General features: G+C 44.0%; 1 protein-coding gene across 2 annotated transcripts in view; it reads right to left on the bottom strand.

Annotated features, from left to right (window-relative positions):
- Positions 1–3403: 3403 nt before the first annotated feature.
- Positions 3404–26323, bottom strand: part of ABCI17 (non-intrinsic ABC protein 3) — an 82106-nt gene continuing 59186 nt past the window's right edge. For both annotated transcript variants that reach the window (XM_086515738.1, XM_086515737.1), the window contains exon 4: positions 3404–3736. In XM_086515738.1, coding sequence (XP_086371864.1) covers positions 3485–3736 — 252 coding nt within the window. In that variant the 3' untranslated portion in view covers positions 3404–3484. The remainder of the gene's footprint in view (positions 3737–26323) is intronic.

Below are 26323 nucleotides of genomic sequence, written 5' to 3'. Positions count from 1 at the left end.
CCTCTTGGAGTTAACATATGTAGTCACATATGATGTAAGCCTACGAGGCTCCATCCAACTCTATTAGAGGACCTTTATCCTTTGTTCTTAAAAGATTTTATTTTAAAAAAAGTTTTTTTTAGGTTTGCATCTAATTGTGCTAGTCTCTCTCATTGTCGTTTCACATCATGAATGCATATACCCCATTAGTCCCCACCAAATGTGACAAAAAAATGTAAGGCACGCCTTATGGGAGTGTAAGAAGGTCTATCCAACATGGAAGAAACTCGAACATTAAGTGTGGAGCTTTGGACACCCCAAGCTAGAAGTAAGCTTTGCTTGGTGTGAAGGATAGGCTCAATCTATCTAATTATGTGGTCTGGGACACAATTAAGGAGACCTTTATATTTGGAAAATAAAGAATGCTAAAGCTCACAGTCGAGCTTGTAGAAAATTAGGCATCTCAAGAAGTTTACTGAGAGATATAGAATTGGAAACCGACAAGATTGCCATGTGCAATGGCAAAACCAAACTTATGGGAAAGAAGTTCAGAAAGTTTCAAGCATTAGCCTTCAGTTTTGTATCATATTGATACCATTGATAACACTTTGTTGCATTAAGAAAAAGTTGTAAGTATTCATTATTCAGTGTCATGCATGCTATAAATACTTCCTATTCGAAATGAGGCACACAAATCTTGTCCAATTGCTAGGTAGCTAGTAGCATGTGTTGTTGACAACATTGCCACATCTTATGCATTATACCAAGTTATACAAGGCAACGCAACACAAACCCCTAATGGCCGGCTTGTATCCATCTCTACGACAGGTTAAAACTTTTTGCTCATCACCATTGCCGTATGTGTGAGAGAGAAGAAGACAACAATGTTTTACCCAAACCCTTTTTACTATAATCTATTCATAAGAAGTTGTTTCCACTGCAACTAGTTACAAGTCACAATCAATGCACACCAAAGATGTGTATGTGCCCTAGGAGGCTCGATATATTCCCCCCGGGAAAACCTATTGCTCCCACATGCCGGGTATGATCCTTCAAATGTGGTCCTGCTCTTGTCTCTACCTACTGCTCAATGTCGAACTCATTGTCCGTGTGGGTTCCGGCCACCTTTGTGTTGAGCACTTTTGCTCCACAATCCACAAAGCATACATTTATTCTTTGTACTAAGCATTTGAGCTCTACTAAACCCACATAGTCTCAATTTCCTTACACAGTGCTCTCAAGCTTCCATTACTTGCTAATTCTCTATGCCTAGGGTCTTCAACCTTAGCTTTCCTCGGACCTCATGCACGTGCAAAGAAGGCGCTATAGATGACACTCCCCCTAGTTGTGATACCAGTTGAAGAGTGTTACGGGAGCAAGGAGTGTGCATGTAGTGCATACGGTGGGGAAGCAAGAGACACAGATGTGGGTCGAGCAACGTCTTCTTGACTTGTGTGAGAGAGCACTTTTTATTTTTATCTATGAAGAATAAGAGATGTACACATGAGTGGGTGCTCGGACACCTAATGTCCAATGTCAAGAAGCCTCAATTGTTTAAATAGAGCACATCAATCTTTTCTACAACAACATCCATTGGACAACTAACAAATGCCTTGCTAGCAAAAAATCACCATAAGAAATGTGTTGATTAGTTACATAGCATTATGATAGTGACATGCAATCCTTCGGTTATACCAACTTTTTGGCATGCCAATGAAAAAGGCCTGAATGTTTGGTTGGTTGTTTTAGCTTCGGATATAAGAAAATGCTGGTTGTAAGAGGATATCTTGAAATCATTGTTTGATCTTTAAGGCTAGATCTTAAAATTTGACAAACCAAGACAACCTCTTAGCGTTTGCAATCATTTCCCCCCCCCCCCCCCCCCCCCCCCTTCTCATTCACACACACATCCTTGAAGATACTATTTTTGGCTTTCTAAACGAAGCCTTAGTGTTGGGTCGAGTTAGTGTTGGGTCGAGTTAGGCATCCTTCCAATGTTTTCAGTGCCAACGATGGAGACTCATCTTAAATGTTGATGGAGTTTGTCAAATGGTCCCTTTCATTTCATAGCCTTACATGGCATTTTAGGACTTTGCCTTGTTTATTTTTTTTGTCCTTGCTCATCTTATATTATTTTCAACATGAACACACAATTTATACTTGTTCTTTTTTCTTAGGATGGGACTACATTGCTTTTATTTTGTGTACCTTTCTATTTTTAAAGCTTTTAAAGAGTAAAGAGCTTTTTTCACAAGAACAAGCGATTGTGACTCTCTCTCTCTCTCTCTCTCTCTCTCTCTCTCTCTATATATATATATATATATATATATATATATATATATATATTGTATTTTTATTTCCGTCATATCTTGATTTTCTTTTTGAAAAGCCATCGTGAAATCTCACCTTGTTTATTTTTGGGCAGGCAATCTTAAATTCTCTAGCATTTCTTATGCTTGTTACAAGGACACAAAGATGAAACTAGTCTTTTACGACATGTGGTCATCAAGATATTCATTGGGTTTACTACTCACCCATCTTGATGCCAAGGTTGTTCTCAAGATGAGGTAACCTTTAGAGCCTCCTACACCCCATAAGCCTCCGGTAGTAGCTTGATTTCATCACATTGCCATAAGCCCACATTTTTAGTCTATCTATTCCTTATTTCGTTCGATCCAAAAGTTAATTGTTTACCCATTCAAAGCTTCTTACAAAACCAAACTCCCTTGCAAGAAGACTCATGGTTGATCTGCTCATTGCATATTTAAGTAAGGTCATGGGCATCCATGCAATAAACATATTATACAAGTACATATCTGAGGCTTTACTATACGCCATGCTTCTAGAAATTGCAGGCATGGTTCTTACAAAAAAAGGCTCATTTCTGATTAGCATGTAAACCCACAGTTGAAGATCAGTTTCGAGGCTGCACCATCGACATCTTGTTAATCAATGGAAGCCTGACACATACAAGAATCAGCACAAACAATGTTCTTATTGTGAAACGCCACTCCAATTGGCATGGCTTCTTAAGAAAGCACCTAGAAACAGGGGACGGGGCTTAGAGGGGAATCTTATTTCCACGACAGGGTTTTGAAACAAGGGGATGGTGCTGAGACAAGGGGACCGGTAAGGCGCCCCATGATACTACGGGAGTGCAGTATGCATCCCCACAAACAAGACAGCAACATACACAAGAAGTTTTGGACAAATCCTCACAATATTTCCCACATTGCGACTTACCTCAACATCATGAGCTTCTGTGAGGGAGGTGCCGCATACCTAGCTAGGTATGCGGTGCCTCTCGAGCAGAGCTCATGATGTTATGCATTGTATGAAAAACAATGAGAAAGACTCCGTTTTCCTACATGAGAAAATTTCTAAATCTTCTTGTGATACAGAAAACCTCAGAACATACAAAAACAACCACCAAACAATGTTGAATATAATGCAATTCCACATATCCATGGAGTATAGGCGGTCCACTGCTTTTCATTGGTGGCAATTAACTTGCTTCAAGAAATTTTTGCACCATGGGATGTGTGGAGTTCGAAAGTTCAAATGGACTGGTGATTGCAACAATATTACCATTAACTAAAACACACACAAGATCCGCCACTTTCTGAACCTGCTTGATGCTATGTGAAACCAGAATAGTAGTCAGTCCTTTTGCACTTTTCAAATTGAGTATAGAGTCCTCTATATTCTGAGTGGACACAGGGTCGAGCGCACTTGTCGGTTCATCAAGCAAAAGAACCTGCTCATTGCAAAAGTATGACTCTCTCTCTCTCTCTCTCTCTCTCTCTCACACACACACACACACACACACACACACACACACACACACACACACGCACGCACACGCACACGCGCGTTAAAACTCTCTTCTTGTGTGCTAATAAAAAGAGGAAAATGGTATAACCTTTCTATCACCCAAGTGTGGTAGTTTGGTTATGCCATTTCCCTCTTGAATAACAAGTCTTGAGTTCAACTCCTCGTTGGCTAGATCTTTAAGGTCTCTTGGGATAGTTTCCTACGACTTTAAAACTCTCTTCTTCTTCTTCTTTCTCTCTCTCTCTCTCTCTCTCAAACACACACACACACACACACACACACACACACACACACACATAGTAAGTAATTATATTATGAAAATATATATGATACAAAAGTATTAGGAAAAGGAAACTGAAGAGATTGCAGCATGCCAAGGCGGCGAAAGCATCCCTGGTGAAAATCTACGCACATAAGGCAAAAAAAATCATTTCCGCTTCCCCAGGCGAGCAGTAGACGCCATCCTCATTCTGTGCACATGAGGTAACACATCGCGGCGCACTGGTTTTGAACTGAGCTTTCTATATAAGGAAGAGGAACTCTTGCTGCTGCGTCCAATTGTGTCCCTAGCCCTACTTTCACGTCTTTGCCGCAGCGAGAGGAATCTTTCCACCACATCATCATTTCTTGACGCAACGGCTTATTTTCCAATGCATGTGCGTAGGCTTCGAGAAGACCCGCGTGCTTTTTAGTGCTGAACAAGATATCCTCTGAGACATCCAATGTGATGGTGGAATCCAGAATGAGATTCAATGACAGGCATTCCTGGGTGTCCAATTATGCCAACAGCCCCAAAAACGCAAAAAACAGAAGACCAGAAGAATTTGAGACAAAGCAAAACTTGCCACTTTGGGCTTCCCAAAAACCCAATTTCATGGATGCTTGATACTGTCAGTAATTGTACGCCAAACTCGAGAAAATAGAGACCATATTTGCCGAGCTATGGGGCAAAACAAAAACCTGTGTCTACATGTTTCCTTGATTGTCGTGCAAAAATAACGAGAACTATTGCAAATGTTACACTAAGAAAGGGAAGCAACTAATGCAACACCACCTACTAACATCTTCCAAACGAAGACCCTATACTTGAACGGGAAGTACTTACCCATCCCTAAAATCTCAAGGAAAAATTAGTGACTTTATTCAATCTAGGCAACCTGTCACAAGGGAGTGGAGTGGCTCCCCTCTTGTGCAGCACGCACTGCACCAGATTCAACCCACGAAAAGACACTACTAAAAATCCAAAAGCCTGAAGGTACAACTCATAATTCAAGAGAAACTGTGAAGTTCTCCTCCCCTATCCACTTTGCATCGAGAGCCAAAAAATTGTGCCCTTGACCAAATTATTGGTGGACCTAGCTTAACCTTCTGTTCTTTTTTGTGTGCTTTGGGACATGTTGTTTGCTGTCTGGGCTCCTTGTCCATTGGCATTCTATTTTGAATCGTCGGAACCCTCTAATGAATTATCAGCTGGTTCCCTTGGTTCTTTCTTTGGACACTTTGCGAAGACACGCCCCACTTGCCCTCTTTGAAGTACTCAACACGCTGCTCTTTTGTCAATTTGGACCCTGTGGATTTCTTCTTTTGATTCTGCTTTTCCTTGGAAGACTCTTGCCCCATTGAGGTGGACACTAGCTTGTATGTAGGATAGGTTAGGTTGCCGGCATGCATACGAAAGCCGTCCTTGGCATGTCCCATAACTCTCTAAATGGAGTCGGAGTCTTGCTTCAGGCAATATCACTGAATCTCTTTTGGGAGGCCACAACGAAACTGCTTCACCTGCCACTTAAAAGTGATCTTCTGAAAAGAAGATACTCGTTAAAAAGTATCCCAAAACCTCTAGCAATAGTTACCCACAATGTCTTCCTTTTTCATTCTCAAGCTGTAATAGCTTCTTCTTCATATTCTTTCATTAACCATGCCGAAGTGAAATTTTTCTTGAATCTAATCCACTTCTTAGGTGCTTCTTTGTACAACAGCAGAGTAGACCACCATGTCCTTGTGTTTCCTTTCAGATAAGACGCCGCACTTCGTACCTTGGAGAAACCACCTCTCAAAAAGACGATGACAAACTGCTATATATAAGCAACGGCTCGATGGGTATCATTGTAGACCTAAAAACGTATCAAACTCAACTAATTGACCCCCATCCCTGAACTCCTTGGTCTTCTTTCTCTTTTTCTCACAGTCTGGACTGTCAGAAGAGGACGAGGTCTCCTCCTCTGAACTACTAGATTGCTTTCTGTGCTTTCTAGACTTTTTCTTGGATCTAGTTTTCTTGGTCTTTCTCTGCTTCTTTTGCTTTTTCTCATCCTCACTAGAACTAGAGGAATTGTCGGAAGACGAAGAAAAATCAGGGTCACCCTCAAAACAAACACGCTTCTTGGATGTGCGAGCCACCTCGAAAGTCGATTTCCGGCTCAAATAACTCGGGTAATCCACTGATTTACTTTTCTACTTTTTGCTTTTCATCAACCGATTTGTTGTCTTCTTTTTAAGAGCTTTATCAAACTCTTCTTCCGAGAATAGTTTCTTCTTTTCTGCACTCGGCTCTACTTGCGTCTTCAATGCCGACTTGAGAGGTGAATAGCATCATGGAGAGGTCGCCGGGGTTCTGCAAATGCAAAAACGCTAGGCTGATCTGCTATGTCGTGATGGCGCCGGGGCTGATCTGCTGTGCAGATCTGATGCAAAAACGCTAGGTCTTCTGTGGAGAAAACACCAGAGTAGTCGCGGGGGTTGGTCTTGCTGAGAAGTTGTCTGTTGAGCAAGGTGCTCCTGCTGCCTCTTCTGCCATTTAGTGCTAACTTGGGTTTGCTTATATAGAAACTTAGCAAAATTGCCCTACCTACTTTTGTAGGAAAGTCACTTAAAAATAATAAGTGAAAATCCAAATAAATAGGAAAATAGGCTAAATGCACTGGAAAATTCCCCTAACTGATGCTAATGGATTCTGATGGGAATTCCGATGATCATGCTGTGTACAACTGGAGGATATGCATCTATGCTAAGTGACTAGGCATGCACGGTCTACGAATAGACTCACAAAAGTGCTAGATCACTGCTAATCTAAACTGATCGGACTGACTGAACCCTGCTGTGGTGTAGCTTGTCCACGGACACATAGGGTTGGGATGTGTCACGTGACAGGTCTCCCCGGATCCTCTGTGCATAAGTGCTTGTATATACCATCTATGTAGACAGAACCAGTCTACGAAGTAAAAGTGTATCGCGTATGCGTAGATGTCTGTGCCAATCGAGTTGTGCTTGTCAGGATTCTAGTTACTAATCCTAAATTAAGTACTTAAACTCATGATTAAGACTTAAGAAACTTGAATTGTACTCAGAGACAAGACTCAGAAGACTCTGTGTTTGATTGATTGAAATTGTGATACAAGGGCTCTTTATAGGAGACTGAAAAGGTATCACCCTTCACGAAGAGACCTGGAAGCACGCCACTGAACCGGTCACCTTACCGTGTGAGCCGAGTACAGAATGAAAAGATTATGTACCTAGTGAAAGACCTCTTGGAAAAGGGTCTTGTCCAGCATAGTACTTCACCGTATTGCTCTCCACCGTTGTTGGATTAGAAGAAAGATGGATCGTGGAGAATGTGCATTGATTATAGAGCTCTCAACAAAATCACCATCAAGAACAGATTTTCGATTCCTAGGATCGATGATATACTCGACAGGTTACAGGGATCCTCGTGCTTTAGCAGGATTGATCTAAAGAGTGGATATCATCAAATCCGAATCGCGACGGGAGACGTCTACAAGACAGCCTTCCGGACTACTTTTGGATTATTTGAGTTTTTTTGGTGATGCCTTTTGGCTTAACCAATGCTCCTGTGACATTTAACCGGATGATGGACGGGATTTTTCGAGAGTACAGGCTATTTGTTGGCACTTTCTTTGATGATATCATTGGTTTCTCCAAGAATGAAGCAGAACACAGAGGATCATATGCTTTAGAGATACATTTTTTTTGGGACACTTTGTCTCAGCAACAGGAGTGCAAATGGATCCGGCCAAGATAGACACTATCTGTGATTGGCCCGATTTGAAGAATGTCCATGAAGTTGAAAGCTTCTTGGGACTGTGTTCATACTACAGACGGTTCATTCGAAAGATTGCAGAGGTTGCTTCCCCTTTGCATATCTTGATACAGAAAGGAGTCCCTTTCTTGTGGGGATCCACAAAGGTGACTGCCTTTCAAACATTGAAAGAGAAATTGACTACAGGACAAAATTTGACTTTGCCGGACTTGCATAAGTCATTTGAAGTATTTTGTGATGCTTATGGTCGTAGTCTGGGTGCGGTCTTGATGCAAGAAGGCCATGTCATTGCTTACGAGAGCCGATTGTTCTCTAGGCCGGAGATGACAGCACAGATGTATGAGAAAGAGCTTTTGGTGGTTATCCATGCTCTTACTCAGTGGCGGCATTACCTACTCGAAGCGGATTTTACTGTCTTTACAGACCATCAGAGTTTGCGCTACTTCTTGCCACAGAAGCAGCTTTTGGAAAAGCAGATGCGGTGGGCAAACATCTTGTCACAGTTTCACTTCCAGATTGTCCATGTGCAGGGACAGAAGAATGTGGTGGCAGATGCTTTGTCTCGGAAGCCGTTGGTTCTGGCTATTTCCGCGATACATCATAGGAGCTTCGAGGATATGGTCGATCAGTATGCCACAAATACAGATTTTACAGATATTTTCACACGGATACGGGATGGGGAGACAGTAGCTGGATACTCCCTTCGGGAAGGCTACTTGATGAGAAAGACTATGTTGTGCGGGAAAAGGTTATGACTGAATGCCACTGTCCACCTTTTACGGGTCACCGCGGCATTGCTACCACCATGAAGGGGTAGAGAGATACTTCTTTTGGCCGAGACTCAAAAAGGATGTGGAAGAGTTTGTGCGCAGTATGCCAGAAGGTCAAGTTTGACAGGCATAAGGCACAGGAATTGTAACAGCCTTTACCCATACCCACCCGACCCTGGGAAAATATTAAAATGGATTTCATTTTTGATCTCCCGAGAACACAGAATGATCACGATGATTTTCCTATTACATGGCACGTCTGAGACGATTGTCTCCGACAGAGACCCCAGATTTATGAGTTTGTTTTGGAAGGCAATTTGGGAGAACATTGGCACGCGGTTGCAGTTCTCGTCATCGTTCCACTTGCAGACTGACGGGCAATCTGAGATTGCCAATTCAGTGGTTTTAGATTTATTGAAGTCTTGTATCTCGGATCAGAAGACTCAATGGGAAAAGAACTTACCTTTGGTGGAATTTGCCTACAATAACACGATACACTCTTCGACGGGGAAGACGCCATTTCAGATTGTTGAAAGTGCTGCGAAGGTTCCATCCTTCCTGAGCACGAAAGATTAGATATTTGAAGCGGATGAATATTCGCGAGATTTGGATACGGCTTTTGCCAAGGTTCACGAGACTTTGCAGAAGTCTCAAGAACGACAGAAAAAGGCAGCGGATTGCCATCGTCGCAAATTGAAACCGAAGGAGGATGATTGGGTGCTCTTACTTTTGAGAAGCACGCCTAAGAAAGAAAAAGGGAAAGGAGAGGCTTTTTCCAAAGCTTAGTATGCGATACTACGGACCTTTCCAGATTACTGACAAGATAAATGATGTCTCCTTCCGATTGAAACTGCCAGATACTTGGAGGATTCACAATGCATTGCATGTGAGTCTCTTGAAACCTGTTAAGGGTGATGTGCCTGATGATGGGGATCCCGATGAGCAACCCGAAGTGGAAGAAAACGAGGAGATCCTTGTTCCTGAACAGATTTTGGCACATAATGATACGAAGAAAGGTAAAGTCCGAAGGTGGTTCTTGGTTAAGTTCAAGAACTTTCCTGCATTTGATGCAAAGTGGATGGAGGAGGAGGACCTAGCAGATACTCCTCAGATCGTGAAACTTTACCTCGATGTTTTGGTTTAGCATAGTCTACTCCAAACAGAACCTAGAAATTCAGCTTGGTAGAAGATCTGGTGCAGTGGGATGCACAAGAGGGGAGTTACTCCGCTCCTTTGTCAACAGATGCCTTGATTTTGATACTAAAGTCACTGATGTCTCTTTGAGCTTCAGGGATACTGAGAGCTGACAGTATTCTGCTGGATGACTTTATGAAATGGAATTCCTGATAATGATACTGATTTGTTTCTTCACTTCTTTTGAGTGTAGGAACTGATAGACGAAATGACTGCAGCATTTTGGTCTACTTGATCTCGAATAGACATGGTTGCAATAGGGGTTAGTCAATCGGACATCGATGAGGTCCCGATTGGACCTAGATGTGATTGCTAGCTACATTGTCGATAAATCATGCTCTAAGATCCGAATGAATATTGAATGTCATGTGATGTCCTGTGACGTCGTGTGATGTGACTGTCGATTTTGTACATGTGCTAGATGTGTGTTCCTAGTACGTAGGTACTAACAGTCAGTGTCTGCTAAGACGGTTCATGGCTTTTGTCGGTTTTGCAGGCGTAATCGCAGTCGATTACAATGCTTTCAAGAGGGGGGTATGTCACAAAGTGATGACATGGCGGACAACAGAAACCCTAAAATTCCTGTAAACCCTAATTTTTGCCAAAAACCCTAATTTTCGGAAATCGCGGAGGCTAAATTTTTTTTTGGAAATTTTGAGCGATGCAAATCTCAGCTTTTTGCTATGATTTGGGAGAAAGAGAGAGAAAAAGAGAACTTGCTTTTTACTGATTCTCATTGAGAGAGAGAGAGAGAGAGAGAGAGAGAGAGAGAGAGAGAGAGAGAGAGAGAATTTGCTTTTGCTTTCAAGCTTTTGGGGCTCTGCTTTTGGGCATCCCTTGTAATCTTTAAATTAGTGGTGAGGGCCTCACTTCTCAGAGCATCTGGACGCAGAGTCTGAGAGTGAATCCCGACCCACTCTCTTGTACTTTGAACTGATTAATATAAAAAGAAATACCGAAAGGGGCGCCAGTCTTTGGGGCCAATATCTCTAGGCACGGAACTCTGCCGGGCCAGTGCAAATCTATTGTGATCTGTGAATTGTTTTGAAGTGGTTATTCGGTGCTATCGCGGTTGATTCTTGACTTGAAGTGTCCAAGTCTGTTACACGGGCTATGAGCTGTTCAACGACTCCCTCATCACTCCTCCCGCAAATAACCTAAAAAGGTCCGGGCCATGAGATATAGAGGCCTTTTACAACCAAATGCCCCCCAGACCACAACATTCGTCGTTTGGAGGTGCTAAGAGTAACCACTGCTCAGACTTCTTAATACTCCTCCCGCATAACCATCCAGGTCCGGGCCATGAGTAACAACAACAATACTCCCCCCGTAAATAACCACAAGGGTCTGGGCCATGAGTATAAACAAGCATTCTCAAACATCATTTCTCACTACTCCACCTGGCAGTAAAATCACCAATCAATGAAACGAGTCTTAAAACCAAAGTCAAACATTTCAAATCGGCACCAAGACAGGTTCAAAACAGATACCATCCATTTCAAACAAATTCCAAACACGATCACCAAACAAGTTCTCAAACAGATTTCAAACTTAAAAAACAATCTCGACATTTGTTGAGCTCGAAAAGTCGACTTACTTTCCATCCTGAAACTTGCACCAAAAAATTAGGGTTAGATTCCTTCCATAAGGTCATAGCCGACCACAGCATGGTCCATCAACTCTTGGCCAGACAGTGTTCCTGTGGCGGTGATTGTAGTCCCAAGTCATAGCAGTCACACTAGACCTCCAAGGTTGTCAACAAGAGGCACCTGCTGAGAGATGTAAAGAAATTTCAAGTTATAATCTGCTAGGGTTTCCATGGCAAGCATTTCAGGATACCCCACTCTGCCAGAAGTTGTACTCTGAAGGAAGATGTCAGAAACCATATAACTTCGGGCAAATTTTTTTTTGAAAGCTTGCCAAAGTCCTTGGAAGTGTGCGGCTTGGTAGCTATAGACATCAACATCTGCATGGCACTGCCTTTGAGAAAAACAATGACCCAAGACAAATCTTGGATCCTTCTCTTGCAAGTGATCTTTATGGTTTATGCCCTGTAAGACATGAGCGGTGAAGACGGGAGCCGCGCCGGATGCGCAATGAATTAAGGGTGGCAGTGGCTAATAAGTCCGGGGTTGGGACACGAAGCTAAAATTTCCAATGAGCTTTGGAAGTGTGATCTTGCTCTGTCTGCTCTTTTGTCGGACCGGTATGCTTTCAGAAAAGCACACACCTGATGCTCTGATACCACTGTCACAAGACAGGCACCACATGCCAATAGAAAAGAACACACTGAACAGACTTTTAACACTTCAATAACAACTAAATTGAAAGAGAGACGACGCGCGACACGGAGTGGTGGAATTCCACCGCAGAGAGTATTGGCCCCAAACCTTGGCGCCCCTTTCGGTATTTCTTTATATTGCATCAACTCAGTACAAGCCGGTACTCCAGACTCTGCACCTTCTCCAGGAAGCATGCCAGAGAATGAGCCCTAAGCTCATATTTAAAGGCCCTTGGCCTGAAAAGCACTTACAGTGAAAAGCCTTCAAAACTCAAAAGCTTCTAGTCCAAAAGCAATGCCAAAAAAGCTGCCAACATAATTTACGGAAATACGTACAGCATGCCACGTCATCAACCAGCGCAAAACGCGAAAATCCGTACAGTCTGCCACGTCATCAACAGTTACGCAATTTCTTTTGTGTGTGTGTGTGTGTGTGTGTGGGGGGGGGGGGGGTCCTGCTTTATTTCCTTTATATCACTTGGGGCCCCATCGGACGGGGTTCCCATAAGTTGGTAGGACTTCTTCTTCTGTTACTTGTTCTTCTTAGGTTTAGGCCCCTCGGCCGACATCTGCAAGTTCACTCCATTCTTCAGGGTTTTGACACGTCAGCAGTTTGTTACACAAGACTGGGGTTGTCATCAAGGCATGCTTAAGAGCTTTGAACGACTGTTCTGCTTCATCAGACCATTGAAGCTTATCTTGCTTGGTCAACTCAGTCAAAGGAGCAACAATATCTGAGAACTTGTGCACCTTGGTGTGATAAAAATTGGCAAGTCCTAAAAAAGAACGCACATCTGAGATAGTGAGTGATAAAGGCCAATCCACAATGACCTGTATCTTCTTGGGATCTACTGCAACGCCATAAGCAGAAATAATATGACCAAGGAATTCCACCTGATTCTTGAAAAAATCACTTTTCTTCTTATTGATGTATAGCACATTGGTTTTTGCAGAATTTGGAAGACAATCTGCAAATGTTCTTTGTGATCAGCCATCGTTCGACTGAAAACAAGAATACCATCCAAAATAGGATCACAAACTTGTCCAAGTAAGGACCAAAGATTTCGTTCATCAATGTCATGAAAGAGGCCGGGACATTGGTTAACCTGAATGGTAAGACCAAGAATTCATAGTGACCATAGTTGTGTGCAAGAGGCTGTCTTGTACTCATCACCAATGCGGATTTGGTGATACCTTGACTTCAGAACAATTTTGGAGTAGATCTTTGCACCCAACAACTGATCAAATAACTTGTTGATGCGAGGCAAGGGAAACTTGTTTTTGATTGTCAACTTATTCAAAGCACGATAGTCGATGCAAAGACGCATAGACCCATCCTTCTTCTTGACCAATAGGACAGGAACTCCAAAGGGACTTTTGCTTGAGCGAATATGACCTTTATCCAGCAAATCTTCTAGCTACCGCTGTATCTCTTGAGATTTTGAATACGAAACTCGATAAGGGGCTCGAATTGGTGGAGGTTGGCCAGGGATCAAATCTATGGGATGATCCACAAAACGCCGAGGAGGCAAAGTGGTTGGTAGCTCATCAGGAAATAAGTCCAAATGTGGTTGACAGAAGGGCTGTTGCAAATAAGCAAGGGTTGACGAGGATTTAGAGTTCTTTTTACGTGTCTTAGATTGTCCTTCACATGACTCTTGTGCATTGGGTTCGTCATCTCGCAACATGATTAAGGCAGTAGCACAATTACGTTTTGAACTAGGCATTTGACTTGTAAAGCAACGACCAATATAATGGGTTTGGTACTGAAGAGACCATGAGGCTCCACTTCTTGCTGCTTGTGAAAGAGCCGAATAGAGTAGTCTTTGAAACTGATGATAGGATCATGCTGAAATAACCAAGATTGGCCAAGGATCAAGTCGTAATGTGACAAGGGCATAATTGAAAAACCAAGTTGATCCCGGTAATCCTGAATCTGAAAATCCAGCTTTTTAATCCTTTTGTTGCACTCGAGAAAGAAACCATCAGCAAGTTCTACTCAATAAGCCGCCTCACTAGGTTGTGTTTGAAGGCGAAGTTTATTAACCAAATATGTGCTAACGAAATTAGTGGAACATCCACTATCCACAAGAACATTGATTGGATGCTTGCCAACAAAGCCAAGAAGACCAAGGACCTGATTCGAAAGGTCCACTGAGACAACAACATGATTTCGAGCATTTAGCATCAAGGCACTCACCACCTTAGAAACTCGAACACAACGTACTGCTTGCTTGCCTTTATATGGAATAGAAGGTTGGTTGTGGACACGTTCTAAAATTGTGGTCTCCATGTGGGAATTCTGGCAAGGATTGGAAGGGTTTGGCTTCATGGGGCACTCATACCACCTGTGCGGTCCATTGCAGATTGTGCATAATCCCGGACGGTTGGAGTGGGAGGTTGAAGGAGCCGATGAAGAGGCTTACTGCCGATGAAGAGGCTTACTGCCCAGAAGAAGTATCGTGCCGAAAGTCACGGCGACCATTCCGTCTGTGATTGGAATGATTTTGTCGTCTATTCTGAGTACTTCCAAAAGATGAGGCTTGGGAAGTGGCTGCTTGTCCAGAAGACTGTAGTCGGAAGGAATTTTGTCCAGCGGAATATTGTCCCGAAGATTGAGATCCTCAAAAAGAACATTGGTTTTGGCCACCTCGTCCTCTGTGATTACGCTGTGAAGAGCCAGCATAATTGAAAGACCGGTCGCCAGAAAGGGAATTTCTGTATGGGCGCCGATTATCGCCAAGACGCTCGACATAAGAGATTGCAACATCTAGTGTGGTAGGGTTAAATTTGTGGACATCATCTCACAGGGAAGGCTCAAGCCCATCAACAAAGCTATGTAGTTTGTCGGAGGGGTTGAGGGTCTCTATCTCAAGAGTCACTTTTTGAAACTCTGAGATATACGCGGCCAAGGAGCCAGTTTGGCTCAAGCGGCGGAGAGAAAACCGGGCATGAAAATCTGTGTTTGCAAGCAACCTTGCAAAGGACGCGCCATAATTTTTCCCATGTAGCGGTGATCTTGCAATCTTTGACCTGTCGGCGCCCGCCAAAGAAAACTTTTTACTTTCAATGAGATCTGTGTTCGCGAAATAAACATCCATCTTGAAAAGCCAATGGTCAAGCACGCGCTTATCGTAGTGACCGTTGTATGGCTCGGGTAGCTTTGTATCAATTTTCTTTTTTTGTGCTATATTTATTATTTTAAGAAGATATTTTAATTATGGATTGTCTACCTTTGGTCCCGGAGACTTGACTTGCTCGGGAACTGACTCTGCTTCAGAGGAAACCGAATGTGTAGCCGTCTGAGTCCTTGAAAAAAGAATGCATGTAGGACGTCCAAGCAGGATGTCATTGATGCAAGATCGGTGGAAATGCCCTGCCGGAGGACTGACATCTACTCTCTGAGTTCGGTGATCGGATCTGCGGGTAGAATAGGAGCGCTGCCTTTTTCTGACATTCTGATAGTTCAGAGAGAATATCTTGGAGACGTTGGAGAGGTATGTAGGCCGTATTGAGAGGAATCTGCTGCTGACGTGGCGTCGAACTCCTCTAGGAACTCTGCTCCAAAATCTAAGTCCTCCAAGAACCTTGCTCCAAGATCTGAATCCCCTATATCTCCGACCTCGTTGATAGGAGGTGTGTCGTCTGGGTCAAAGTAGTATAATCGAGAATATGGAGCTCGATGTGAACCCGAACTAGAGGCTACTGTGAGATGCAATCGTTCACCGTATCGACCCGGCACTCCGTCAGAGAATAGGCCAAATGAGGGTAACTCCCCAGAATGTGCTCGAATTGTGGCAAATGAAGAGGTTTGCATGTAACAAATATGTGCCACACCACCCAGACCTAGAATCGAGAGGCGTTGTGATGTGTGACATACACCAGATCGTCTTGAGACAAAACTGGTGGTGGTGGTGCAGGAGCAGGAGCAAGTGCGAGCGCCGGAATAGGTTCTGGAACAGGTATCGTCTTTGGAACAGGTGTGGGTTCAGGAGTTGGGGAATCCGGAAGTATGATCACTTCTTGTTCGTGTGCTGGTTCCGACTCCGGGGTATCTGGAATGATAATGACTTCGGGTGCCGAGAGAGGGTACGCCGGTAATTCTGTGTCGGGAACCTCGTCTATGTACGAGATGTAGGGGAAGGCTGTCCACTGGTTCTCGTCGGCCATAGCAAGGGAGTGCACCATGCGCGGGAATTGAGTAGCAAGGGGCCAGGACTGTCAGCACCGGCTGTGTAGGAGAGAGAGGCGAGAAGAAGTTTCCAGCGTTGCATCTTACGTATCGCTTGCTGGTTTATTGAAGGGGTTCTTTCAAATGGCCCTTTAATTAATTGGGCTAGCCGGCCAGGTTGGGAACCCACATTGGGTTTTAAAAAAACTTGCGCTGCTGGTTTAATTGACTTGCGTAAAAACTTACGAAGGGCAGCTAGTGCAAGGCTGATGGCATCGCTTGGTGAGGAGCCATCGCAAAGAGGCAATTCAGCCAGCGTTTCATGCGCCAATGGGTAGCAAGCGAAGAGGCACAGCGTCAGGAAGGGGTGTGAGCACGAAGGGGCAACCTGTTGGCTATGTGGCTATTTGCGCAAAGAGGTGCAAGCCAAAGGGTACATCCCACAAAAGGACAACAACAGGGCCACCAGTATCACCATTCACCAGGTACGTGCGCACATAGCTCTTCTGTCCTTTATTGTATTGCACTGAAGTAAGGAAAATTCAAGTTACCTCATGCTTGCATATGTGTGCGTGTACCACCTTTCTTCTGCTGCTAGAGGCTCACAACCTTCGGGTCCCGGGAAAAACATTTGCTCTAATACCACTGTAAGGCTTCTAGTTGCTAATCTTTAATTAAGTACTTAAACTCATGATTAAGACTTAATAAACTTGAACTGTATTTAGAGACAAGACTCAGAAGACTCTGTGTTTGATTGATTCAAACTGTGATAGAAGGGCTCCTTATATAGGAGACGAATAGGTACATATGAAAAGGTATGACCCTTCATGAAGAGACACATCCTTTAGGCAAATAGACATATCCATTCGATGAAGAGCCACAACTATTGGTTGAAGGGACATGACTAGTCGTCGAAGGAGTGTGGCTGTTGGTGAAGAGGCATGACTTTAGAGCGAAGGGTTGTGATCATTCGAGAACAGGAACCCTCCTGGGTTAGTCACACTTCGCATCTGCATCTGTAATGAATCAAGAAAAGTGTAACAAGTCACAACCGTGACTGTGCTGAACTAGAATGAGACGATAAACGTGAGGAGGGCATGATCCATTGCTATCCCAATAGGCCTAGGCCTAATTGGAAAGTCTTGAATAGAGGGTATAAAACTGGGCCGAGACAAAACATAATCCACTGTGCTAGCCCCATGTCTATGAGGAAAACAAGTAAACGCATTCGATGTTGGAAATCTCTGGAGGCCGTTCAAGATGCCAGTCCATGTGCAGTCCCCATGTCACAAACCGTTGAACGTGTCAAGCCACTGAAGAATGGAGCCAACCTGCAGATCCCGGCTGAGGAGCCTAAACCCTAGAAGCAGCAGCAGAAGAAGTTTTACCAACTTGCGGGACCCCGTCCGATGGGGCCCAAGTGACCTAGAGAGATTAAATAAAGCAGGAGAACACACACAACGTAAAAACTGATGACGCAGCAGCCTGTACGGAATCCGGGATCTTACGTTGCCATGCTGACGTGGTAGATGTACAGACGTCCGCAATTCACACTGATGACGTGACAGCTGTACGGATTTTCGCAAAACGCGCTGGCTGCTTTTGAACCAGATGCTTTTGAGTTTGAATCTTTTCATGTAACCGCTTCATGGCAAAGGGCCTTTAAATATGAGCCCAAGGGCTCATTCTTTGGCACGCTTCCGGGTGAAGGTGGAGAGGATGGAGTATCGGCGGTGTACCGAGTTCAATCAATATAAAGAAATACCGAACGGGGAGCCAATGTTTGGGGCCAGTGCTCTCTTGGGGTGGAACTCCGCCACTTTCCGTCTCGTGTGTTGTGCATTTCTTTCAGTTCATTTGTTATTTGAAGTGCTTAAAGTTGTTCAGTCTGTTCTTTTCCGTTGGCATGTGGAGCCCGTCTCATTACAATGGTATCAAACCAACAGGTGGTGCCCCGTCTCGTACACCCATGTCTGTCAGATATCCCCAATACCCATTGTGCTCCTCATCGTGCAAATACCTAGCCAATCCCATATCATTGGTATCCAGCTCTCTCAACATTTCCTCTAAGGTATCGTAGAAAGTTGTCTGAGAGTGGCCCGTCCTTGCATTGAAGTCTCCAAGAAGAATGACATCTCCATCCCTAGAGGACTCCCATATGTCCTCATCCAATATCATGTAGGGTGACTGCACCTTGGGTGATGCATAACGAGATGTGCTGGGGGCAAAATAGCATATTGGAATGTAGAGTGGCCTCCCTGTCTCGACTCTCCACTCTCACTCTGACCACATATATCTGCCTCATCTCTCCGAACAATATGAATGAGGGGCTGAAGCTCCTCCCTAAATAAGATTGCCACACCTCATGACCCACTTCCTCTATTTGTTGATCTCACATCCTGTCTACAAGTCGTCTCCCAATGTTATCCCGTCACTCTAGGTAATGTGCCACCAAGAGTCTAATGCGTCTCCGAGTAAAAAATAATGTCTCTTCCCTTGAAGCTATCCTCAAATGCGCCTACATCTAGCTTCAGTGATCCATTACAATTCCATGCTGCCGTGCAGTGCGTCTTTGTCATAAAGTGATGACATGGCATGACCACCCTGCAGGTAGAACTGATGACGTCGCAAGAACCCCTAGGTTTTGCGCTGATTACTGACGTGGCAGATGTACGGACTGTCCGCAGATTGCGATGACTGGCTGATGATGTGGCAACTATACAGACGCTCGCATTTCGCACTGACATGCTGATGTGGCAACTGTACGGATTTCCGCAAATCACGTTGCCTTTTTTTTTTTGCAGTTTTTGGAGCCAGTTGCTTTTGGGACTCGATTTCTTTAGAGTTTAAGCTTTTTGGGGCTCTGCTTTTAGCATCCCTTGTATTGTTTATAAGGACCGGTAGGGCCCTCACTCTGCAGAGCATCTGGAGGCAGAATCTGAAAGCAGAGGTTCCTCGGGAGTTGTACTTTGCAATGATTAATGAAAAATAAATACCGAAAGGGGCGCCAGACTTTGGGGCCAGTACCTTTGGGCACAAAACTCCGCCAAGCCGTCTCTCTCTCTCTCTCTCTCTCTCTCTCTCTTAAAGTCCACTGATTATGAAGTTTCTGTTCGTGTGTTACTATTGATTTCTCGCTTGGAGTGTCCAAGCCGGTTACAGTGGTATCAAAGCACAAAAAGATTCTTCTTCTACGGAGGATCCGATCATTTTTGCAGCACACGCTGAAAATCCGGCGCCGGAACTGAAGAAAATAATGAAGATTTGGGTGAATTTTTCAGCAGAAAAGTTTGCTAGAACGGAGTACAATCGTCAACTGCACATTGGCATAAGTGTGAAAAGATTGATTAAGTACTCCAGGGACCCGAGAATTGGCGAAACATCTGAAGAATTACCTGATCGGTGAGATTTACTCGAGATGGCATGAGGCCATTGGCACTCCTCTCACGTCAAGAGAAAAGCTGAAAGGACAGACGAGTGCAAACTAGAAAAACCTGTACTCTCGCAGGAAGAGATGGATAGAACTCTTGAAAAGAAGATAAACCAGAAGACCACCGGAAGAAAATCTAGAGAGTTATAGAGCAGCAGCCGAGTGCGGAAGAAAAGGAAACACGAAAGAAAGACTGGTACCAGACTTAGTGGGGACCGCCGACCTTGATCAGATGAATAAAAATTTTGAACTTTGCACACCATGGGGCAAAGTGAAAGATCAGGAAGCCCTCATTTTTTTGTGATGGAGGAGCCAAGGCCAACTTCATTGGCTTGGAATTACGCTCGATAGGCTAAGGCCACAGGCGGAGGTAGTTCTAGCGGCACCTGGACGGGATGTAGCCATTACCCCTGTCATTGACAAACTTTGTTTGCATTGTCAGGGGTATTTAGGGCACAAGGACTTTTATTTCATGCCTTTGGAAGGGTGTGATGTCCTCCTAGGAATCCTTTGGTATCACAAGAACAACGCCGTGGTTGACTATCGGGCTAAGAAAGTGACTTTGACAAATGAGAAGGGCAAAGAGATTGTACTTGATGAAATCCAGTTTTCTTTACTCGATTTCCTTGAACAAATTGAATGACAATTGAAGGTCGAATATGTTTGACCTCGAAAAGGAACGACAAGATTTTTTTCTAAAATCTCAGGCTACTGTTTCTCTGAGGGTGTACCCGGCAAGTTGCTTCCTTCACGTCTTGACGATCACATGATTGATTCCCAGTAGTACACCACCGAACCGGCCATCTTACAGAGTTAGCCGAGGCCAAAATAAAGAAACAATGAACCAGAACAAATTTCCACATTATGAGGATCGATGATATACTCAACAAACTTCAGGGTTCTACTTGCCGAATTGATATGAAGAGTGGTTATCATCAGATCTGAATTTCTCCTGGAGACATCTACAAGACAATTTTCAGGACGACTTTTGGGATTTTTAGAGAGATTTATAGGCACTGCAGAAGCATAAATTGGATATAAATGCAAAAAAGAGCGAATTTTTCTTTCCTGAGATACAATTCATGGGACATATTGTCTCAGCAGTAGGGGTAAAGATGGACCCGGCCAAAATTGAGACTATTTGTTATTGGCCTGATTTGAAGAGTGTTCATGAGGTTCGAAGTTTATCTCGGCTTGTGCTCATATTATCGATGGTTCATTGGAAAATTTGCAGAGAGAGTATCTCATTTGCATATGCTGACTCAAAAAGGAGTTCCTTTTACTTGGGACCGACAAAGATTGCAGCCTTCGGGACTCTCAAAGAAAGTTGACTACTGAACTCGTGTTGGCCTTACCAGACTTGCAAAAGACAATCGAAGTTTACAGTGATGCTTATGGTCGCAGTTTGGGAGCAGTCATGATGCAAGAAGGCCATGTAATTGCTTTCGAGAGCAGGATGTTTTTACGTCTTGACATGGTTGCAAAAATTTATGACAACGAGATATGGACAGTGATACATGCTCTTGCTCAGTGACGACACTATTTACTCGGAGCTGATTTTACAGTCTTTACGGATCATCAGAGTTTACGCTGCTTCTTGTCACAGAAGCAACTTTTAGAAAAGCAGATGCAATGGGCTAACATCCTGTCACAATTTCACTTCCAGATTGTACATGTTCAGGGACAAAAGAATTTAGTGGCGGATGCCTTGCCTTGGAAGCCCTTGATTCTAGCTATTTCCGCGATTCATCACAGAAGCTTCGGGGATATGGTTGATCAATACACCACGGATCCCGACTTTGCTAATATTTTTACCAGCATACAGAATGGGGAGACAGTTTCAGGCTATTTCCATGCGAGAAGACTATTTGATGCGGAAAAAGATGTTGTGTGTTACATAGCATTTGAGGGAAAAGTTTTTGACACAGTGCCATTGTCCACCTTTTGAAGGCCACCGCGGCATAGATACCACCTTGAAAGGTGTGGAGCATTACTTCTATTGGCCCTTGCCTAAGAAAAGATGTGGATGACTTTGTTCGTAGTTGTATGCCAAAAGGTCAAGTTTTGACAGGCATAAGGCATAGGGACTACTACAACCTTTACCCATTCCCACCCGCCTCTGGGAAAGCATTGCGATGGATTGAGTAAGAAGGCTCACTGCTCTGCGGTAAAGAAGACAATTAAGCCCGATCATTTGGCGAAACTGTTCGAATATATGGCATGCCTGAGTCCATTATTTCAGACATAGATCCCCGGTCTACTAGTTGTTTTGGACGGCAATCTGGGAGAACATTGGCACGCGGTTGCAGTTCTCATCCTCGTTCCACCCGAAGACAGATGGGCAATTTGAGATATCTGATTCAATGGTTTTGAATTTGTTAGTCTTTTTTTTTTTTGGATTAGAAGACTTAATGGGAAAAATTTTTGCGCTTGGTGGAGTTTGCCTACACCAATACACGGGGAAGGCGCCATTTGAATTATTCGAGGGTGCTAAGAAGGTTCTTCAATTTCTAAGCACCTAAGACAAGATTCTTTTGAAGTAGATTTTTGAAACAAAGTCTAGGAGGCATGGAAGGCCATCTAGCAATTCAGTGGAGGAGAGCTCGTCCTCTTTTGACAATGACCATTTCAACAAGAAAACCAAGGAGTTCAAGAAAGGGAGTCAGACCATCAAGTTTAAGACGTTTTCAGGCTACCACGACACCCATCGAGCCCTTGAGTTTGTACAACAATTTGACATCACCTTCTCTTGAGAGCGGTTTTCAGAATTTTCCGGGGAGCGAAAGGCAGCATCTTACTTGAAAGGAATTGTATTGACATGGTGGTCTACTCTGTTGTTACGCAGAGAAGTACCTGCAACGTGATTAAAATTCAAGACAATTTTCACATAAACTTGGATATCAGTTGAATATGCAAGAGATGTCATCACAACTTGGCATCACTTGAAAATGACTGAGAAAAATACAGAAGTGAAAGAGAGCGAGGAGATACTCGTTCCGAAACAGATACTGGCTTTCCACGACAGGAAAGAGAAGGTAAAGTGAACGGTAGTTCTTAGTTAAGAACCATCAGGCATTAAATGCAAAATGGATGGAGGAGGAGGACCTAGCAGATACTCCTCAGATACTAGAACTTTACCTTGATATTTTCGGTTTAAGCTTTGTCTATTCCGAAAGATTCCGGACATCAGCAGGGTTGAATCTTGTGCAGTCGGGATTGCACAAGAGGGGAGTTACTCCACTCCTTTGTCACATATTACCTAGATATGATTAAAGTCACTAATTTTCTTTTGAATTTCAGGGATACGTAACGGCTGGTTAGTATTCTACTAATGACTTTATGAGAGAAGTACTTTGACATGGGATCCCCGAAAATCATTACTTGCACACGATGGTGCTTGAGTCGAAAATCTCTCTAGACATGATCGCAATATGGGATTAGTTAACCCAACATCATTGAGGTCCGGAATGGATCTAGATGTGGTTACTAAATACGTTGCTGGCAGTCATGGTCTGAGATTTGGAATGAATGTGATGTCATCTGAATGTGATCTTTTATGTGAGTTGTTTTTAGAGTGCATGTTTAAAGACGAAATGACTGTAGCATTTCTCTATGGTCCTCCGAAGAGATGTGATGGAACGGATAGTAACAAGACTTTAGTCAATCAAGGCATTGGTGAGATTTGTGTAGATCTAGATGTGATTGCTAAGTACGTTGCCGATAGATCCTGATTCTCATCTGAGATCTCAACACAAAGTGATATGATTGTGATATGATTGTTCAATGATTGTGTGCAAGTGTTGGATTGGTGTCGTCTAGTGCGTCAGTACTTAAGAGTCAGTGTCTGCTGAACTAGTTTCTGGCTTATGTCGGTTTTGCAAGCGTAATCGAGGGCGATTACGATTCTTTCAAGAGGGGGGTGTGTCACAAAGTGATGATGTGGCATGACCACCCCGCGGACAGAATTGATGATGTGGCAAGAATTGATGATGTGGCAAGAACCCCCCCATTTTGCGCTGATTGCTGACGTGGCAGATGTACGGACTGTTCGCAGATTGCGCTCACTGGCTGATGACATGGCAGCTGTATGGATTTCCGCAAATCACGCTGGCTATTTTTTTTTTGGGGTAGATTTTGGAGCCAGTTGCTTTTGGGACTCAACTGCTTTTGAGTTTAAGCTTTTTGGGGCTCTGCTTTTAGCATCCCTTGTAATGTTTATAAGGACCTGTAGGGACCTTACTGTGCTGAGCATCTCGACGCAGAGTCTGAGAGCAGAGGTCCCTCGGGAGTTGTACTTTGCAATGATAAATGAAAAATAAATACCGAAAGGGGCACCGAACTTTGGGGCCAATACCTTTGGGCAAGGAACTCCGTTGGGCCGTGTCGACTCTCTCTCTCTCTCTCTCTGGACAGTTGATGCCAAGTGTGACTGGTTATTCATGGAAGTCAGCTTGTCGGCCAGACACTAGATCCCAGCATGGGAGTCGAGGTTCAGGGGGGGTAGCAGTCTTATTCAGGGAGGAGTTGCAACCGCTATTACAGATTGTCCGGAGAGATGACCAGGCGAGATACATGTGGGTGAGACTGAGAGCTGAGACGGGCAGATTCTTATACATTGCTATATGTTACTTTCCCCATAGCACATCAGTCTATACCTCACCTAGAGGGCAATCCCCTTTCTCTATACTTGATGATGACATATGGGAGTTCTCTAGAGATGGAGATATCATTCTCTTGGGAGACTTTAATGCCAGGACGGCCAACTCCCAAATGGTATTTTATGATACCTCGGAGGAGATGCTTAGAGAGATGGATATGTCATAGATGGGGCTTGACAGACACTCACAGGATAGAGAGCACACAGAGTATGGAAGATATCTCATGGAGATGATGACTACGCATGGTTTGGCCATACTTAATGGTCTAGAGATTTTTCCTTCGTCTGGGGGATTCATATGCTTTCCACAAAGACATGGGGCCAGTACAGTGGACTATGTCATGACTTCACTGAGCTTCATCTCTAGTATTCATGATCTCAGTGTGGGACCTAGACCTGTTGGAGTAGCAGTGGACCATGCTCTCCTGACTTTTTCAATCTCTTTCCAGTATATTGCCTCTCAGACACCATGGAGGATTGCACACACATGGTATACTTTTACACCAGAGACGGACTCAGTTTATGTGGAGGAGATTTACAGGCGGATGTGGGCAGCCGAGCCTGTATATACCGTGGAGGAGATCACCACTCTATTGACAAAGATCTTGCATGGGGCAGCAGCAGAGGCATACCCACACACTCAACCAGGTCAGAGAAGACGTTCTGGGAACATGCCTCACAATAGTTGGTATGATGAGGAGTGCAGAGAGATGAGAGTTCAGATTCAGAGCGAGCTTATACTTGGAGTCATTACATATAGAAAGTCTCGGATTGCCCTTCGGCGTTTAGTGCGACGGAAGAAGCGGTCCTTTTTAGCCCAGATGGAACGTGATTTGTATCAGCTCTTTTTGAGTCGAGATTCAGGTGAGGCTTGGCGTCTCTTCCATGAGCACTCACCTCTTCCAGTGATTACTTCTCCCGAGATTTGGAATCAGTATGCAACATCATTATATACAGTACCTGGGCAACCACCATTACCAGACCCTCTAGAGCCATATCCAGCCACTAGTACCTTCTTTACCACTGAGATGGTTAAGAACGCCATTGACAGGATGAGGACTAGGAGAGCATATGATCATGATGGTTTGGTGGCAGAGCACTTGATACATGCTAGAGATTTACTGTCAGAGATTCTTGCGCGGTTGTTTAACCGTGTCATGTGTGAGGGACTACCCGAGTCTTGGAGATTATCTACTATTGTACCTCTCTTCAAGGCAGGGGACCCCATGGTGCTAGGGAACTACCGTTCTATTATGATAGGGCACACGTTGGCACGGTTGTATGCATCCATTCTTGAACAGCAACTGTTGGAATTAGGGTTGCAGAGAAACGCACACAGCTTGGAGAAGAGGAAGGAAGCTCAAGGCACACAATAGAGAGAGTGTTACTTAGTGTGCAATGAAAAGATAGATAGCCCTAGAGTGATGGGCGTATATACAATGCTCGGGGGAAAAAACCTCCTAAAGAGGGAAAAAATGCCCTGGTGGTCCTAGTGTGTTCACACACATCACTACCACATGTATATGGTAACAAATCCCCCCTCGAGTGATGCGGTGAACGAGAGCTGGCACATGAGTAAAGGGAAGTGCCATGCCCTGAGCACATGATCAATCCACAAAGGGGAGTAAGCCCAAAGCTTTGCGGAAAGCTTCAAGCTTCTCACGAGACAATGCCTTTGTGAAAAGATCTGCAAGGTTGTCCTCTGTTGGCACATAAGCCAAGCTGATCTCTCCTGCTGAGAGCCTCTCCCTAACATAGTGGTAATGCACCTCAATGTGCTTTGTGCGAGCATGAAAAACTGGGTTCCTCGCAACTGCCAATGCACTCTGACTGTCAGTGTAGATAGTGTTGGCAGTGTCCTGTCCAACACCCATATCAGCCATAAGGCGTCTGAGCCATATACACTCAACCGTAGCTGTGAAGACTGCGTTGTACTCAGCCTCACAACTC

Source organism: Adiantum capillus-veneris, chromosome 7 (assembly GCF_014529385.1).
Source record: "Adiantum capillus-veneris isolate H3 chromosome 7, ASM1452938v2, whole genome shotgun sequence".
Taxonomy (NCBI): domain Eukaryota; kingdom Viridiplantae; phylum Streptophyta; class Polypodiopsida; order Polypodiales; family Pteridaceae; genus Adiantum; species Adiantum capillus-veneris.
This window is presented reverse-complemented; position numbering and strand designations above follow the sequence as displayed.